A 19738-nucleotide genomic window follows, 5' to 3' on the forward strand; every position below is an offset into this window, starting at 1 on the left:
CATACCTGTACGGTCAAAGAAGAAAATACCCTCAAAAAGTAAAAAGTAAATTACCCTAGAAAAGGTAAAAGTAAATTAATTGTACGTACGTTCTTTTAAAAAAATGAAAATAATAACGGATAAGTAATAGATATTTTATGGTTAAATTTTGGTATTAGTAACTTTTTTTTTAATTACAAGAGGAGGGCATACACATTAGCCTTGAATTTTCATGGAAGTATTTTTATTTTTTATTTTTTTTGAATTGGTTAATTTTAGTTCATATACATTTTAAAATTTGAAATTTTAATCGTAACCCATTAACAATTAAATCTATTTGGTTAAATTCAATTATTAGTCTTGTACATAGTGTATAGTTATAGATTTGATTCATATTATTCAATGGAATCACTTTATGTCTACTTTTTGAAATTTGAAATTTTAATGTCAATGCAAATGAGAATAGTTAATCTACTAATTGAACTTTTAGTGAGTTATATGTAAAAATAACAGTTTGATATAAGGCTACACATGATAATATCATGTTTGGCATATCAAATTTCGGAAATAATATAATTTGATGAATTTATTAACTATTGTTTGATGATAATTGAAATTTTAAAATTTGAGAAGTACAAAAACTATAAATGATCAAACTAAAATACGAAGATTAAATTTAAAAATTTTGCAAAGTATAGAGATTAATAGTAGAATTTAATCATATTTTATTGATTTGATAACTTATTATAAGGTTTTGAAAGTTAATCTGGATTGTATTTGGATGTAATTTTTAAATAAAAATAAATTATTAATATAATTTTATAATTGAGTTTATATATATTTTTAAATGAGTTAGTGGTATAAACTTATGGGGCATTAAGTATAAATAAATATTAAATTATGATAAATTGGCAACTCTGAGTGAAAAAAATTGTAGGTAAAAAGTATATATAAAATAAGAATGTGATTTTTGATAAAAATGTTAAAATTGAGGGTTGTAAAGTTTGATGTTTTTATTTTGAATTTAAACTATGTTTTTATATAAATATAAATATAAATATAAAAACAAAAATATCTATTATAATAGCTATTAGTTATTTTAAAATTTGGTTGGTGAAATCATTCAAGAATAAAAATATCTTATAATATTGTTTTAGGTTTAAATAAAAGAAAAATTCCAATTAGAACTTCATAAAATTTTAATACCAGGAATAGAATAATTTTTAAAATATTAATTATTTAGTAATCCTTAAATAAAACTGATGTGACTTGCTTGCTAGTGCAGTCTTAAAAAAACTTAAAACAGAATATATCAAAAAATAAAAAACAAAAAACACAGAGGGCCTAAAAGGCAAAAACCAGCCTACCCTTGGCTTCGTCTTATTAAGTTAAAACCCCAAACAGCTCCCGGCTGCGGAGCTTAAACCCTTGGTACTTGGTTGGCGGACCCATTTCCAACGCTCAAGCTGAGTCCCAAAAATGGCGGGTCCTTTGCTTCTTCGCTCTCTTTTGTCCGCCTCCACTCGAAAATCCTGTTCCTCTCACTTGGCTCCACTCCCCCGCTTCTCCCGCTGCTTCTCCTCCGGCCCTGCTAGTGCTGCCGCCGCTGCCACAACATATCCGAGTGCGTATTTGGATCCTGGTAGACTGCGGAACGTGGCGGTGATTGCGCACGTGGACCACGGGAAAACCACGCTTATGGACCGGCTACTGAGGCAGTGTGGAGCCGACATCCCCCACGAGAGAGCCATGGATTCCATCAGCCTTGAGCGGGAGCGTGGCATTACCATTGCGTCTAAGGTCTTCTTCTTCTTTACTCTCTACATAATTCCAAAAGAAGTTATGTTAAGTAGCATATTGATTGGTTCATTCAATGATACAATCTAACAATTGCAGGTCACTAGTGTTTCATGGAAAGAAAACGAGTTAAACATGGTCGATACGCCTGGTCATGCTGATTTTGGTGGTGAGGTAAGCTGCAAGTTACATATTTAGCTAGAAAAAAGTTTGTAGCTTGATTCGATATCACCCTAATCATCAATGCAAACATTCTTTCTGTTCTTTAGATTATCATTCAAAAGTGATTTAGTGAAAAGCAACAAGGTGTTGGCTGACAATGCAAATAGTGGGCATAATTTGCTCTCTTTTGAAAACTAAAACATGCAACTTACTGGTTTGTGCTTGCCCGTATTGCTGAATTTTTAGGTTGAACGGGTTGTTGGCATGGTTGAAGGAGCAGTATTAGTTGTTGATGCTGGTGAGGGGCCGCTTGCACAAACAAAATTTGTTCTTGCCAAAGCCTTGAAGTACGGGCTGCGCCCTCTTCTTCTATTGAACAAAGTAGACCGACCTTCTGGTATAAAATTAATAGTTATTTTTGGTTCATGTTTTGATTTACTGAAACCTAAATGTTATTTCATGATTTTTTTTATTGCAAGAATGTTTACCTGTTGATGAGAAATTATTTATTCTTGATTTTTTTGTCCCTTAATTATTTCTTATGCACCGAAAGAATTTTTAGACCTTATGTCTAGCTGTTAATGATGCAGTATCAGAGGAGAGATGTAATGAAGTTGAGAGCCTAGTTTTTGATCTTTTTGCAAATCTCGGTGCTACAGGTGAAGCAATATAGAATAATTAGAAAGTTCTATGATTAACCCATTTCAGATTTTTTGACTTTCCTCATTCCTAACCTGTATACCGGTATACTTTTAATAAATTTTCTCATGTTTTCATTTTAGAGGAACAGCTTGACTTTCCAGTTCTCTATGCTTCTGCTAAAGAAGGATGGGCATCTTCAACCTTTACTAAAGATCCTCCCGCTGGTGCAAAGAATATGTCACAATTGCTTGATGCCATTGTAAGGCATGTTCCTCCACCAAAAGCAAACCTTGATGGACCTTTCCAAATGCTGGTTGGTACTCAGTGCTGATTAATCAATTAAAACATGTCTTTATGTCTGCAACTGGAGAAAAGGAGGGGAAGGGGGGAGTGTGCCCCCGTCCGGGTGTTCTACTTTTGTACCTAGTTATTTTTGTCCTTTTCACATTTCTTTCATGTTATAAATTTCTTATTTACATAATAAGCATGTCAGGTTTCCATGATGGAAAAAGACTTTTATCTTGGGCGAATTTTAACTGGGCGTGTTTCATCTGGAATCGTTCGTGTTGGTGATAAAATACATGGCTTGCGAGGAAGTGAATCTGGCATTGAGAAAATTGAAGAAGGAAAGGTTTGTAGCTCGACATAGCCTGATTTTGATTGGAAGTAGAGGAAAACTTTGACTTAATATCATCACCGACATAAAAATTTTGCTTGTCATTGATGTTTTGTGGTTAATAATGCAATCCAGTGCTCATTGTCTACCTGAATCCTGGTTTGCAGGTTGGAATTAAAATATGCTGAAAAATTTGGTTTCTGCGGTACATTACAATTTACCAGAAAGCATTGTTTTACATACTAAAACTCTGGTTTAATACTTTTCTTCTACTTTCTATTGTATAATTGTGGTTTATTTGGCGTTTTCTTCTACCTCTACTTTCTTGAAGGTGATGGTGAATGGATCTGGTACCGAAGTTTCCATTTAAATCTGTAACATTTTGCAAAGGGCAAATCAATATTAACTGAATATGCAAATCCAATAGGGATCTTTAAAAACATGCTTTCTTAGAGTGTTTTGCATTAGATGCATGGAATTACTAAAATGCATATTAGAAATTTTTTTCCCAGATAGTATTTCCTGTGCATATGAATGAGGGATTGTGAAAGGGAACTTCAATTGCTAACTGTTGAGAACTTTTGCATTACCTGGACTGGGAGGGCAGGAGGCAAATGTTGGATATGGGTATGTGTTTGGCTCAGATTTTTCCATATATTTGGAGGATCATACCCCCATACCCATGGTCGAATGTGTTGGTCAAGTTTGGGAACCGGTACTTTAGGGAGAATGAAGAGTCTGTGTGAAGTAGGCAAATTAAAGAAAATTTAAACCTGTCCTGGTATTTGTGAAGAGTATTTAAAGGCCAAATTACCTGTGACCTGAATAGGGCTAGCATCATCCACAATTTTATTTTGTCTATGCCCTCAGTGTTCCTTGTTCTCTCTCCCTCTGTTTTCTAATCAAGTAGCCTAGCATCAAGACCACCCTCAGTCTTCTCCTTTATTGCCGAGGTCTGTGCTGCTGATGTTTGCTCATCCCTTCTTCCATCTCTCCAATACTCTTTATTTTCCCCAATACGCAACTCACTTTTTGATCTCTAGCTTCCAAAACCTCAGGATGTGGCTTTAGTGGTCATGGAAATTGTTGAATGGTGTCAATAGAAGGTTTTAGGCATTTAGCTTGAGAGTAATGGATGTTATGGTTTCATTGAAATTTCAGATTTTCAAAAGGTTGTGGTACAATGTTGAGGTTGGAAATGTTATTTCAAATTCAAAATATTACCTGAATCACTCCTTTCTAAATTACCAAAGCAAATTTGGTTTCTTTTTTTTTAATCGTGCAATTTAAAGTTCAACGAGATCTTTGAATACCCATCTGAAATTAGTGTAGGTGAACTTCAACAGTGTCATTTATCTTTCTCCGCATAAGTTCTGTTAAGTCTTTATAAACTGATCTTCTGAGTGATACTTGAGTGATGCCAATAATTAATGCAATGTTTGTCTTGTAGGTTGTGAAGCTAATGAAAAAGAAGGGTACAAGCATGGTTCTTATTGATAGTGCAGGAGCTGGTGATATTATATCAATGGCTGGGCTGGGTATTCCATCCATTGGCCATACAGTGGCAAATACAGAGGTATGCTTTTTTCTTGTTATAAAGCTGAGTGCTTGTGTTGACTTCAGTAGTTTTAGTGTAAACTAGCAATTTTGGTGTTAATCTTGTTAGTTATGTTCTGCAAGATATAATCTGCCAATGTGATCTATTTAGGTTCTTATGTGCCATTATGTACAGTTTTCAAGTGCATGAGATGCTACATGATGGGACTCACTTCCGTGTTCATCCATGTTGATTGCTCGTGGTGTACAACCTTCTATGTAGTGTACTTACCTGCAATTTGGTGTCACCTCTCTGGGATTTGGGGCATACTAATTGTACCTTGAAAAGTTGTTTCCCTCATTTTTTGATGTTTTGTTAGTTAAAAAGGTGTTAGGTCAATTAACCCTTTTTTTATTTATAAAAATTTTCAGTTAATGAGAAGTTCAAAGTTTTAGAAATTGCCTTGATCCAAAGACACTTCCCTGAAACCCTGTCTCTTTGTTTTCTTCTAATGACTATGACGAACACAATTCTACTGCTATCACTGCATCCTCCCTCTGTCAACTTGCTAATTTGAAACCCCACTCGTGATGAAAAATTAAATACAATATTAATACATGAATATTTATATTATTGTTTTAAGATTAAGTTCAAAGTTTTAGAAATTGCCTTGATCCAAAGACACTTCCCTGAAACCCTGTCTCTTTGTTTTCTTCTAATGAATATGACGAACGCAATTCTACTGCTATCACTGCATCCTCCCTCTGTCAACTTGCCCTACCTTATTTTGGTCTCCACTGCAATCTTCTCCCCATGGTTACATTATCCCTTTTTCTTCTCTTTTCCTTCCCCAAAATTCTCTGGCCCCACTTCTTACTTCTCTTCATCCCTCCTCTCCTCCTGTTGCTTTCTCGCTTCAACCCCCCCTTACAGGTCCTCATACAAATTCCTTGCGTACTGCTTTTAAGTCTTCTTGATTCGTCTACACCTGTAGCATCATCTACTTTGTTGGTAGCTAGCATGGAGGTGACATTCTTGATTTTCAAGCTTATATAAGCAGCATACTGATGGGTTTTCGTTTGATTTTATTCCAACTATTATAGTGTTATTGGTTCTGAGCAATAGATGATGATGATCAGCACCGTCATCTTTAACTCAAATAGCTGCTGTTAGTCAACCATGGACGTGCATTTTTAAGTTTGCCCAATTTGTTATCAAACGCTTCTTTAAGATTTATTTGGGTTTTGTCTTTTGCCCAAGGACGTGAATTGTTTTGTTTGTGAATGGATTTGAATATGGTGGAAACTAAAACTAATCACGAATGGACGAAGGCATTGATCCAGGGTTCTTTTGTTGTGTTTTCTATTAACACCCAAGAAAGAAACTGTTTTTTTTCTTAGGCATTAATCGGATTGTATCTATGCATAAATAGAATTGGCAGGTTGGATCTATACATAACTTGGATTGTTCCTACATTTGTTAGGTTATGGCTGCATTGCCAACCGTTGAGTTGGACCCCCCAACCATTTCCATGACTTTTGGTGTCAATGATTCTCCATTAGCAGGTCGTGATGGTACCCATGTAAGTTCTATACCTGCCTGCCTTCATTGTCAATATATTTTGCTATTGGCTTTTTGGTGTTCTTCTAATTTAATGGATTTTTTGTTCTGGTAAAATTTGCAATACTCCCTTTCTCAGTTTTTCTGGAAAATAAACACCATTTTGCTGTGTTTGTTTCATTGAAAATAGCCTGTCGAAAAATGATTTCTAGAAAATAGATTGATTTTGTGGAAAAATTGATATTTTCTAGTGTTTGACAAATTTTCTTGAAATTTTTTTGTGAAACTTGTTTTCAGTTCATCAAACACAACATAAATTATATTTGTTGCAAAATATAATAGAAGCATTTTCCTTTGACAATTGAAATTTATTTTATAATAAATAATATTTTATATAAACTTAATAATAGCTGATATCTAACTAAAACTCAAATTGAAGTTGCATATATTATATATATGAGAGCAGATGATCGCACATTGTAGTTGGAAGAGATAAATGAAATTAAGTAGGATTTAAACAAATACTCTTATTTTTATTATTAACATATTCGTTTTTTATATTATAAAACATTTATTACTAAATATTTATAAATAGTAATATATTATATTATAATATTAATATAAAATTTTTCCATAAAATATTAAGTATATTACTTAAAATTTGAAATTATTATTAAAATAAAATTTTAATACTAAATAATTTTATTAAAATAATAAATGATATTAATAATTATAAATTGTAATATATATTTATTATTAAAATATTAATGTAATTTGGTTATATTGAAGTTAAATTTTATATAAAGATCAAGTTACTCATAGGGAACTGTGTTTCGGAAAATGACTTGCACTTTTCAAAAGGGAAAGTTTTCAGAAAAAATAGACTTATTTTCTGTTGACCAGTAAGTCATTTTCTGTTAGCTAAGCTATTTTTTTCCGGAAAATAAACATCACTTTTGTGTTTGATATCCAAATTTATGGTTAAACTTTTGTAAATGCTTATTATCATTCAATTTTTGCATTAAAAGAATGAAATGACCTATTAGTATTGAAATCTTATTAATTTACAGCTTTATTCTGTAATTATTCTACAAAGAAAATTCATATTTAGGTATCAAATCTTTGTTTGCTTACAACAATAATATTAATCAAGAACTTTTGTTCTTTCTTATATTTGTAACTTCAATTATTTTAGATGAAAAAATATCTGTAGAACATAGTAGAAATGTAAAGGTGACTGTGATACTATTAATGTTTGAAATCATATTTATATTGTTATTTTGCAGCATTTCCAATTTTAAGACTTATTGTTTCCAACCTTCTTGTTGAACCTTGAAATTCATTTGCATCAGTACAATATGCCTATATGCTCTGCTTAGACTGAAACATATACTTAAATTTAGAATTATGCTGCAACTCATATCCAATCAACATGAGGTGATATGTGTGCTGATAAATTCTGCAGTTGACCGGAGGAAAAATTGGTGATCGACTAATGGCTGAATCTGAAACAAATCTCGCCATAAATGTGCTTCCAGGCATAGCAGATACTTTCGAGGTTCAGGGGAGGGGAGAACTGCAGCTGGGTTTGTTTACCAAACTTTGCACTGTGCTTTTTTTTCCTATGGTTTAATTACTATTAGCATAGAGTGCTCTGCATCTTCTAATTTTCCTGTGGGATTTATTTGTTGACATGTGTAACAGGTATCTTGATTGAGAATATGAGACGTGAAGGATTTGAGCTGTCCGTTTCACCACCGAAAGTGATGTGAGTTTTCTACAAATCTTTTATGAGGCCTTTGTTTTATTAGTCTTAGGCCCCGTTCTCCGTTGCTTTTGGGGTTCCAAAAGCACTTTTCAACCGAATCACAAAAGTGATGTTAAAAAGTTCTTTTCCACTGAATCACGAAAGCTGGGATTTAGATGATTTTGGCTTTTGATTTTTGCATTTTGAAGTGAAATTATCAAAATGCTTATATTTATTTTAACTATTTAAAAGTATTTAAAAATTATTTAAATATTATTCACAAATATCATTATATTGAATTATTTAAATATCATTTATCATTGTATTTAAATTTTAAAATATCTTGTATCATTAATTTTACAAATAATTTATATTAATTACTTAAAAGCACTTAAAAGCTATGTTTCATATATGATTATATTAAATTATTTAAATATCATTTAAATTAACTAAATTTTTACTTTTCAACATCATGTCTGAAAATGACATTTTAACTTTCCACCGTAATCTTTGACAGCAATACTGAACACTTGAAATTAACAAATCATACTTTTTCACAGCACTTTCCTGCCACATTTTTCAAAAGCTAAAGTAACAAAGAACTAAGCCTTAGACTTAGTGTTGTCGAAGGTGCACTGTGCTGTTAGACTTAGTGCTGTCGAAGGTGCACTGTGCTGTTTTGGCTAGAGCCCTTTTAGTGCTTGAGGCGTAAGGCAAAAAAAGCACTTGCCTAAGGCACAACAGATATACATGTATATGCATGTATGTGTAAATATAATATGCGTAAGATATATAATTGTGATAATAAACTCTAAAAAGTGGTCTAGTTTATCATAAAAGAATATACAAAATATTCTATTTCTCTTGTTGGCCAACATGCATGATATTCTAATGGCCCCCTTGTTAATGAATACTTGAACACTAAGAAGTAGGGAGTTTATTGTTGTCCCATGCTTTTTCAGTAACTGAGGTACTGAAAAAATTAAAGAGAACTTCAATTATGCGAGATTTAAAAAAAAAAAAAGAATGCCTAGAGCTTTCAGAAAAGCGTGTCTAGTTGCGTATAGTGTGCTTCTGATCAAATGTGCCTTGTTCAAAAGGTCATGAGGTGCTTTTGGTGTTTGGTGCTTAAGATACAGTGCCTAGTACAGCTTTGGCATTGTGTTAGCTGTTGGGATGTATGGTACTGAAATTTGAAGGGTTTGATACAAATTTGAGCCAATGTTTTCTGTGACAATTTCTAAAAACTGTGATTGGTCTACTCATAGGTTGTGATTTTGGAAAGCTAAATAAGGTTTGGCATGATACTAATTATTGATATTTATGATATTAATTTGTTGGTTTCATACAAAATTGAAACGATGCCTCTATTGATTTTAAGACATGGCCACTGATTGAACCTTCAGGGCCAGCTGACAGCCAAAATGATAAGAAATTCATTTGAATGAATCTTTTTACCTTAAGTCCATGTTCTGTAGATGCCTTTCCAAGTTCTGTGTTCTATCTAGATCCACTTATTTCCATGCACTTCTTATTTGCAAATAATATATTCTTTTCCTGGAAATTCTTGTGTAACATCAGGTATAAAGTTGAGAAAGGTCAAAAGCTGGAGCCTATTGAGGAAGTGACCATTGAGGTAAGTATTGCAGATTCAGAAATAGTGATTTGTTACCTTCCATTAAATACTTTTGGACTTGGCAAATTAATCTGTTACTACAGGTGAATGATGAGCATGTAGGATTAGTTATGGAAGCTTTATCTCATAGGCGAGCTGAGGTTGCTGATATGGGTCCTGTTCCTGGAAATGTTGGTAGAACTAGATTGTCATTGACCTGTCCATCAAGGTAGGTTAGTTTTGTTTTATTATTTATTTTTTTGTTTATTGTGTCTTGTGAACATTCTCGTTTGGCTGCAAAAATGATTTTTTTTCTTTGAGAAGGGGGTGAGGAAATAGTGCTAAAGGGAGAATTTTCTTTTGGAAAGTGAGATTCTTCTTCAACCCAGAATATCTTTTGATTGCTGATTTCTTCATGAGCCTAGAATTTGTGCTTGTGCCTTCTCCTTTTGGGCTCGAAGTTGGAATGGCAGGGCCTCAATTATTTCTTTTAGCAACTTCTATCAATATGTACCATAAATAAGCAAAGAATTGGCTGTTGATTTAAATACAAGTGAGAATCATTGATCAAAAGAATATTAAGTCGTTGGAGGAATAAAGTACTAGTACTTAGTTCCCCTTAAAAAAATGTTGAAAACTGGCACATTCATGATGGTACATCAATAGGCTGGTTAGGTGAAGTTTTTCCTCTTTGGGAACGAAAGGCTTAGATGAACTTTGGGTCTAACTAAAGGTGACATTTGAGTAGGCCATTTCTATAGTGGTTAATTTGTTGACTAAGTTTCTAGGCCTATGTTACTATTGTATGTTTGAGATTATTTGTTTAGCTCATCAAAAGGAAACCAGAACCTTTCAGATCAAACAGAGTCTGAAACCTTAAGACTCGTTAAATAGAGACCCAAATCTTTTAGGCTTTTTTTTTTATAGAAAATTCTTCTCAGGATCATCCCCCTTAAATAGAGGTTACATAGGCTTATTCTTTAGAACAGTAAACTAAAATTATACGAAAATTTAAGACTTTTAATCTAATGGGAAACTTCCTAAAATAAGTTATTCTAATTAAAAATATTACTAAAATAAACTTATTTGTCCTTCCATTTTTCACACCTATGATTTGTCTTGCCTATAAAGGCAACTGTAACAGCCTAACTTGAGTTTCGGTTAGGTCTATTCGGGTTGGATCAACTTGGATCTTAAAATTTTGGTTCAATTTCGTGTTCTAGTTGTTTTGTATTGAGTTAATGGTTTTTTCAGGTTTGAGTTATTTGGATTGTAGGCACCTCTGGTTTGGGTTATTTAAGTTTGAAACTCAATTCGAATCTGGTTCATTTTGAATTTATTGATTTTGAAATCCAATCATATCAGGTTTAGATAGATTATTTGATTGAATTATATTTAATTAGAATTTTATTGAGATATAAAAATAAATAATATTTAAATACAAAAGAGATATTATGTTTAGTTTTGTTTTTTGTGATTTCTTCTGGTATTTATTTATTTTCTTATATTCTCTTTCCGACTGGTCTTGCGGTGGCTGGCTGGCTGACAGGCTTTCATGCCAGCAACTATGTGACTTCCTTCTTCCCCTTGTCTCTTCCAAATTCAGTCCTTAAAGGGCATATTTGAAAATTGCATTATTTTTTTGGTTGTTCAGTGTTGCATGGGATATATTGTCCTTGGTATCACTAAAGAATAGCTATTACAGGAGGGCTCTAGATAGGGAAGAAATGGCCTTTCCATTGAATGGGTGATTCTACCAACCTAACCAATGAACCACTGTTCATCACTGAATGGGGGAATGGCTATTCTATTCCTCCTAACTAAAGATGCCATGATACTTTTTCTGCCCTAAAACTTTTGTCGACCTTTTCTTCAGTTTCAATGTTCTTTTGAGATATAATCTCCTTTTCAACAAACCCTTAGTGATTCCAGGACCACCGTCCTAATATCTACTGTAGCCCCGAACCAAAAGCTCTGATGTTTCAACATTAGTGCTGCTTTAACACCAAGTGGCAGAATTTGCCAAATCTGTCCCATATCAACATGAGTGTAAAATAATAAAAAAATGAAAATACTACAAAGGAAGAGTTGACATTAATAAATAATTGGAAAACCAGAATAAAATTGTTACCATGTAACCTGAGCTTCTCCATTGTGCTTGTGGAATGAATTAAAATGGTTATAGATTTTCTGTACTGATGATAAAGTAACAGTTTCTCTTACAGCCAAAAGTTAAATAATGAAGTTTCGAAACAATACATTTGTGGCAGTTAAGAGACTTACATGATCTTTCATAGTACATCATGCGATATAGAAGGTTAGCCATTGGGCTTTTCCCTTGATTGAACACTCTCCACTGTGAGAGGTGCAGTGTGATAACTTGTGGTCTAATCCTTGTAATGTGCAGCAGAAGATAACAGAATGACAAATAACTTGTAATAGTTACGGTGCTAAATGGATCTTGTTTCTGGATATCATTTCGTGGAGAAGGCTCATTAACGCATGTTTGTTGAATTAGTATTGACTAGGTGGGGATGGCAATCAATTTCTAGCTTAATTTATCTAATAGATGATGGTATGAAGTAGTTGAGAAACTTGTAAGAACCACTCAATGGAAGCATATATATATATACACGTGTGTGTGCGCGCGTGTGCGTGTGCAACAATGATGTGGTTGTTTCTTGCATGAAAATTTTATGAGAATGCTGTTTCGTTTGTTGGGCCGATCTTATTATAAGAATCAGAGGAAAGTTATACTTCTATTTTGTATATCAGGGGCCTGGTTGGTTACAGAAGTGTGTTCAGCAGTGATACTCGTGGAACTGGATTTATGCATCGTGCTTTTCAATGTATGTTTTTCTACCTGTTATACTTAATTTTTGGTCTTGTTTTCCATGTGCATTGCATCTTGTTGTCAGGTCATTATCCTCTGGAAGCTGAATATTTTGGTTTCTTGGAAATAGAGATTATCCGTTCCTTAGTTTTTGTCCATTGATGATAACATATTGAATGAACTTGTGCTTTCTCTATTTATAGGTTTGTGTTGAAAAAAAAAATCAAGAAAAGGTTTCAACCTGCATGCCGTGGTTCACACAATGTTAAAAATTCTTTTTTGAGACAATTAATGGGTTTTTTATACTACTATACATTGACTGTGGAATTTTAAACTTGCAAGCATTGTTTTCAAAACTGGACCAGACTGGCTGGTCAGACCGGTTACCGGCTGGGGTACCGAGCCAAAATAAAGGGTTGGACCGGTTGACTCGCAAACTGGTTGAACCGGGTTAAAAATCAGTTGAACCAATTTCTCTATTTTTCAAATTTTTATGATTTTTTAGTAATTTATTCAATTGAACCAGACAAACCGGTCGAATTGGTTGGACTGGAAAGCGGTGGTCTGACCAGTTTGACCACCGGTTTGGTTCTGAAAACCTTGCTTGCAACTGGTAGTTAGATGGTTTTCATATATCCATTTAATGATTAATTAATTATTAATTTTGATAAATGTATTCTAATGAGGCATATGTCAACCCTCTCACTTGTCAAGTTTAAAAACTCCATTGGTTGTGTATAAAATGATTGTTGTAGTCTGCTTATTCCATATAGAGAAGTTCCAGGGTGAGCTTTCTAAAATAAGCTTCTCATCGGCTCTAACTACATAAAACATTACCTAAGACACACAATGTTACTCAATTATGCAAAATTTTACAACTTTCGTAATGTTGTGTGTAATTACACAAAATATTATCCAATTACACAAATTATTACAACGAATTACACAAAACATTACAAATTATTACAAATATCGAAATGTTTTGGGTAGCACGAATTACACAAATCATTACTTCTTTTGCAATGATTTGTGGAACTTTGGAGCTGGTGAAAAATTCATATAAAGGAGCTCTTTTTAGAATTTTCCTTCTATATATTGATGATGGAATTCTCAAGCACCATGATATGGATTAGATGGGTTTTTTGCATCCATTCAATAATTTATTTATTTATTAGTTCTTATAAATATACTTTGTGAGATAGTGTCAATTGTCAACTTTTTAATACCACTTATGGAGCTTTTAACTTCTTTATCAGTGTATAAGATAATTTCCTCTGAGATCAACTGATTGTGAAGTTTAAAAACTCTATATAGCCAGTTTACAAGATAATGTTCCTAGTCTTGTTAACCCTCTCCGGAATCTGGTTCCTTTTGCAGCGTATGAGAAGCATCGAGGCCCTCTTGGAAATGTCAGGAAAGGAGTGTTGGTATGCTTGCCTAATGCTTTCTTGTGACTTAATTACTATGTTATTTCTGTGCATGTAATATAATTATTATCCTGTGCTTTTTGTTTAGACACATATATGAGAGCTTCTTTAAATGACATTCTCTCTATCAATATAAACGATTGATGAAAGCAAAAAGTTCAAGATGAAGACATTCTTTCACATGTTCAAGATTTCGAATTTTTTTAGCATTGAAGATAGATGTTAGTCTTGCTTGTTCTGAGATACAATTTGAACACGTTTAGATTAAAAAAACTAGAACTTGGTCAATGTCTAGTTAGATTCAACATACTAGAGGTATGCAGTATACTCTTGTACTACACTTGGGTGCTGTTGCAGCAAACCTTGCTTACTCCTTGCTTTGCACTAGCTATAGATGACACTGCTCATAAGGAACACCTGGCATGAGTAGAATTTCCATAATGATCCATAAACTTTTACTTCTTTGAATATTTTATACACCTAAATGTATATAATTGCTGCTTAATCCTTGTCACAATGTACATATCGTTTACTCTGAACAGGTATCAATGGGTTATGGTACAATCACAGCTTATGCATTGATGAGTTTGGAAGCTCGTGGAACTCTTTTTGTGACCCCTGGGATGGAGGTAGTTTCCATGTTAAGATTAATAATTTCATTACTTGTTTATTTGCTTATGCATGCCTCTAATTCATAAGTTCTTGGCTTTCAAATGGGTTATTTAATCTTAATCTTAATATTATGTTCTGAAAAATGATTAGGTGGGATTATGCAACCAATGATATTAACATTCAGTCCCCTCACCCTCTATAACAATGGTTGAAGCCAGGACTATTTATTTTGAGAATCTGGTAACTATTTGGGTGCGGGCTATGTTATTCTTAATGAACTCTTGGGGGTTTAATAATCTTCAAGTTGGCAAGTCCATAACACACACTTAAAATTAGTTGTCTGAGGTATGAGATACCTTGGTGGTGATGCACTTGGTAAATATAGGACTTGCCTTTTATATTTAAGGATGCCACGATAGTTTTTGTCTTACTGTTAGCTATAGCATTTCATGATACTAGGACATCTACAACCAATGCACTATTTTTTGATTAATTGAATGAGTCACGCTTTATTGGCCAAATTATTAAATAAATCTGGTTGCGTCTGTATAGGGGTAGCAATTAGGTGTATTGGGTCAGATTATGAATTTCATTTCAGTTTAGAGTCACTTCAGGTATTGAGTCATTTTAGGTTCTAGTTTCTTCAAGTATAAAATCTGGTTAGTTCAGGCCATCTACTTTTCGAATTAGTTCAAATCAGCTTTATCTCATTTTAAAAATAATAAGTTATACTATTGTATTGTCTATTTTTTATTTACATTGACGTGTACAATAATAGAATAATATACTCTTGGCTTAAGTTCTGGATTTGGGTGGTTAACTTTTAAATTAAAAATGGGTTGAATCAAGTTCTGGTTGTGTGAGTTTTGCTGGTCTTTTTCAGGTTAAGACGAGGTCTACCTCTTTAAAAGTTTAATTATTGTTTATTTGTTGGCTCTCAGACATACGATGGCATGATAGTTGGTGAGCATTCACGTGATACAGATCTTGATGTAAGAATAAAATCTAGTGCCCCTGCAAGCAGGCCTTATTTTTTTCAAGTATGGCTGACCTTTGTGCAATGTCTCTCTTATCGCAGGTGAATCCAGTAAGGAGTAAAGAACTGTCAAATATGCGTGCAGCTGGCAAAGATGAAAATGTGAAACTATCTCCGCCAAAACTTGTATGTCTTTCTATACCATAAAAAATACTTTGTTTTATTTCCTCTTTTAAGTTTGTTTCAGCTTTTTATGTGTTGATTGTTGAGATCACACTACATTATACTTGCAAGGAAGATTTGAAGGACCAGATATTGAAAATGAGCAATTTAAAAGCATTTGGAATTAGATAAATCAAACATCATTTCAACTTTGCATTTGACTTGTGAGAATTAATTGTGCTTGTGTGCAGATGACTCTCGAAGAAGCTATTGGTTATGTTGCTTCTGATGAGCTTATAGAGGTAAGTTACTGTTGATGTTGTGCTTTCCATTTTTGGATTCATCATAGAATATTTCTCTAGTCTTGTATTATTCTAATTCTTGAGTTATCGATCCCTACTTCAAATAATGTGCTTCTTTCTGGAATTCTTCGAGTTATTACAGATTTCAAATTTTTTCTGGATTTCGAAACAGAAAAGATTTATATTAGATGTATACATAGAGAGAGAAAGTGTTTATGTGTGGCTAAATGCATGCATTGCCATTGCTAGTGGTTTCCATAGCTAAAGCATGCTGGTCATGAAAGCTTTTGATATCTGATATAATAATGGTTAATTGAGATGCAGGTTACACCAAAGGCCATCCGATTAAGGAAGAGATATCTGGATGTAAACAAGCGCAAAGCCATGAGTAAAAAGGCCAAAAATTGAGTCTTCTCCTAACATACTATAATTTTGTAACTATAGTTGGGGTTGGGTTCAATTTTTGTCCCCACAATTTATTTATAGAATATCAACGATATTATCTTTTTTATGACAATAATAAGGGGCAAAGAGGAGTTCATGTTTTGTCTGTGTAATTGCCAAAGAAACAACAATGGCTATTATTATTATTATTATTATTATTAGCATTATTTAATATATTTGTGCTTTCACAAGATTCCAACAATTTGATTACGTAAAATTTGACATAAATTATGAAATTTTTATTTTACTTATTGAAAGAAATAAAAGTGCAGTACTCCTTGTTACTTATATTTTTCACTCTTATTATAAGAACATTCTATATCGTGGTTCATACCTGCAAATTGAGTGCTTCAACTTTGATAATTGATGTTGAGACCAATAGCCTTAATTTTAGAAAAAATAAATTTAATTAAATGAAAATAAAAATTACATGGTTATGTTAACTTAATTCAGATAAATTAATCATTTTTAATCTTACATTTTAAGACTCGTTACATTAACTTAAAAAAAGTCCATACCAAGTAAGCATTCAAACACATTCTGTCGCGGGCTACAAGATATCCCAAAACTTGATCAACATATACCAAGTGAGCATCCAACCAGCTTCCGCCGCCACAGCGTATCCAACATATTTCACATTAGACATTATCAGATGAGTTTGAGTTTGGGCCGGATTGATACAAAATTTTAGACCCGTTTTTTAAGTTTGTGTTTAGTCTAATCTAAAAAATGATTCAAAATTTTGTCCAAGTCTAACTCAGATAAAAAAATACTAAACTCGAGTCTAGCCTAATCCGCTCGTATTAATTTTTTATATTATTATTATATAAAAATAAATTTTAAAAATATAATACATTAAATACACTAAAAATATTAAAATAAATGTTTTCCAACAAATTGAAATACATTGAAAAAACTTTATATCTAAATAACATCAAGATAGTTACAACTTAGCAAGTAAATCTCTCTAAAATAGTGGTAAAATTAACAATAAAATAAGAGTTATATAATATCCAAACAATAACAACAAAATAATAGTAATATAATAACAAAATAGCAACAAACAATAACAATAAAATAAGAGTTATATAATATCCAAACAATAACAACAAAATAATAGTAATATAATAACAAAATAGCAACAAACAATAACAAAACAATAGTAGGGAAAAACTTTTTAGCCAAATTCGAGCCGGGCTGAGCTCAGGCTAAAAAATTCTTACCTGAGGCCCAACGCTTTAGAAAACGTGACTTATTTTTTATTCAAGTTCATGTTTCGAGTCTATATTTTTGTCTGAACTCTCTCACTTTTTTGATGAACTTTTGAACCTGAACGGATAATCTGACTTATGATTAGATCTATTTCTCACACATAATGATTTGTGTTAAAAAAAATTCAAAAAAAAATTATACTAAAGTGAGAAAATAAAATTTTTTTTGGCACATCTTGAAAATGGTGATTACGGTTGTCAAATTATTTGTAGTGTAATGAGTTGGAAGGAAGCCATGAAATTCATAAATAAAAATAAAAAAGGAGTAATCACTAATCCTAAACATGATGGAATAGTGTCTGATGCAAAAGGTTCTCCCGTACGGTTGAATTTGTATTACATCTAAAATCAATTTTTATCTTTCATGTTGGTATTTTCATATTCGTATTTTAGTTGATGTAGTAATATTATCTCCAAAATTTAAATTTGTATTCTTTCCAAAGAAGTTGCAACTTAACAGAAACGTTAACCCAATAATGGAAACAAACATAAAAATCTGTATAACTAAGTGGACTACTATGCAATCCATCCGGAATTGCTTGCCCCATTGAAATCCACAAGCGCAAAAAACATGAATAAACAGCAAAAAAACATAACTGAAATTCGTGAAACAAAAGCATATATATTATTATAAGCACATAATAAATGAACCCAAATGCGTATCGAAAACAATTATAAATTTTGTTTATTTATAAGCACAAAAGAAATTCCTCTTCTCTATCTTGAATACCCAGCTTTGGGATCAAAGTTGGCAAATTGCAGTGATGATGGAGAATCCTAGTTTCACTCTTTTACTTGTCTGTGTCTTATGCATGTCCTCAGTGGTACAATGCAAATACAACTGCCCCGAAAAGTACGATCCCCATGTTATGCAAGAACGATACCAACGATGGGTGGCCCGACACGGCCGAAAGTACAAGAGCAAGAACGAATGGACATTGCGGTTCGGGATATACAAATCCAATTCTCAGTTCATTGATTGTGTCAATTCACAGAACCTATCATTCAAGTTGACCGATAACGAATTCGCAGACATGACAAATGATGAGTTCAGGGCTATGTACTTGGGTTACCAAAGCATAAGATCTCCATGTGAGAGCAACAGCAAAGGCTTCGCATATGACAAATATCACAATTTGCCAAAAAGTATAGATTGGAGAAAGAAAGGTGCCGTTGCTCCAATCAAGAATCAAGGCCAATGTGGTATGCCTCACTTGCTTAGTTAATGAATTGTTCTCTTTAATCAAGCATGAATTTAACATCACTTACCTTTTAATGATATACAGGGAGTTGTTGGGCATTCTCAGCAGTGGCAGCCATAGAAGGGATCAATCAAATTAAAACGGGGAACTTGACATCTCTTTCGGAACAAGAGCTCATCGATTGCGACACCGACTCTCTCGACCAAGGCTGCAACGGTGGACACATGGTCCAAGCGTACGAATTTGTTATAAACAACGGTGGAATCACCACTGAGAAAGACTACCCATACACGGGAAGAGATGACACCTGCAAGAGGACACAAGCTAAAAACCATGCAGTAACAATTAGTGGGTATAAGAGATTACCTACCAACAATGAGACAGCTCTGCAAATAGCAGTTTCTCAGCAACCTGTATCGGTCGCCATCGATGCAGCAGGGCTCGAATTTCAATTCTATTTCGGAGGTGTGTTCAATGGAGATTGTGGAAATGAACTCAACCATGGAGTTGCAATAGTTGGCTATGGAGAAGTTCTTAATAAAAAGTACTGGATAGTGAAGAATTCATGGGGTACTGAATGGGGTGAAGCTGGCTATGTAAGGTTGGAACGTGGAGTCTCTGATAAAAGGGGTCTCTGTGGTATTGCAATGGATACTAGTTACCCTGTTAAGAAGTGAACAGCTTTTTCAGTGAAATTGGCCTAGGAATTCTGTTTGCTTATTGAAATATTTAACTTCCTTTTATATGTTTTATAATTATAATTTAAGAATACATGTTGAAGAAAAATATGTGTGGACTTGCAAAACTTGCGATGTGACCATGCATGAATGTAATATAGAGAGGTAGTTAGATAA

At 33.2% G+C, this 19738-nt stretch overlaps 2 protein-coding genes across 3 annotated transcripts; both read left to right on the forward strand.

The window, feature by feature from the left end:
- Window positions 1-1324: 1324 nt before the first annotated feature.
- Window positions 1325-16566, forward strand: LOC107959777 (50S ribosomal subunit assembly factor BipA). 2 transcript variants are annotated; one of them, XM_016895916.2, is made up of 19 exons: window positions 1325-1779; window positions 1876-1950; window positions 2185-2335; window positions 2529-2597; window positions 2721-2893; window positions 3074-3211; window positions 4647-4772; window positions 6217-6315; window positions 7759-7879; window positions 7998-8061; window positions 9622-9676; window positions 9760-9884; window positions 12431-12504; window positions 13866-13915; window positions 14458-14544; window positions 15469-15519; window positions 15606-15689; window positions 15917-15967; window positions 16292-16566. In XM_016895916.2, the coding sequence occupies exons 1-19, from the start codon at window positions 1459-1461 to the stop codon at window positions 16373-16375; spliced, it is 1998 nt and encodes a 665-aa protein (XP_016751405.1). In that variant the 5' UTR covers window positions 1325-1458; the 3' UTR covers window positions 16376-16566. The 2 variants fall into 2 exon arrangements, with proteins under 2 accessions (XP_016751405.1, XP_016751406.1); XM_016895917.2 differs by lacking the exons at window positions 15469-15519; window positions 15606-15689; window positions 15917-15967; window positions 16292-16566 and adding an exon at window positions 15411-15464.
- A 1819-nt stretch (window positions 16567-18385) lies between these two features.
- On the forward strand, window positions 18386-19738 carry LOC107959778 (ervatamin-B). Its single transcript, XM_016895918.2, has 2 exons — window positions 18386-18885; window positions 18969-19738. The coding sequence occupies exons 1-2, from the start codon at window positions 18447-18449 to the stop codon at window positions 19559-19561; spliced, it is 1032 nt and encodes a 343-aa protein (XP_016751407.1). The 5' UTR covers window positions 18386-18446; the 3' UTR covers window positions 19562-19738.

Source organism: Gossypium hirsutum, chromosome A05 (assembly GCF_007990345.1).
Source record: "Gossypium hirsutum isolate 1008001.06 chromosome A05, Gossypium_hirsutum_v2.1, whole genome shotgun sequence".
NCBI lineage: Eukaryota > Viridiplantae > Streptophyta > Magnoliopsida > Malvales > Malvaceae > Gossypium > Gossypium hirsutum.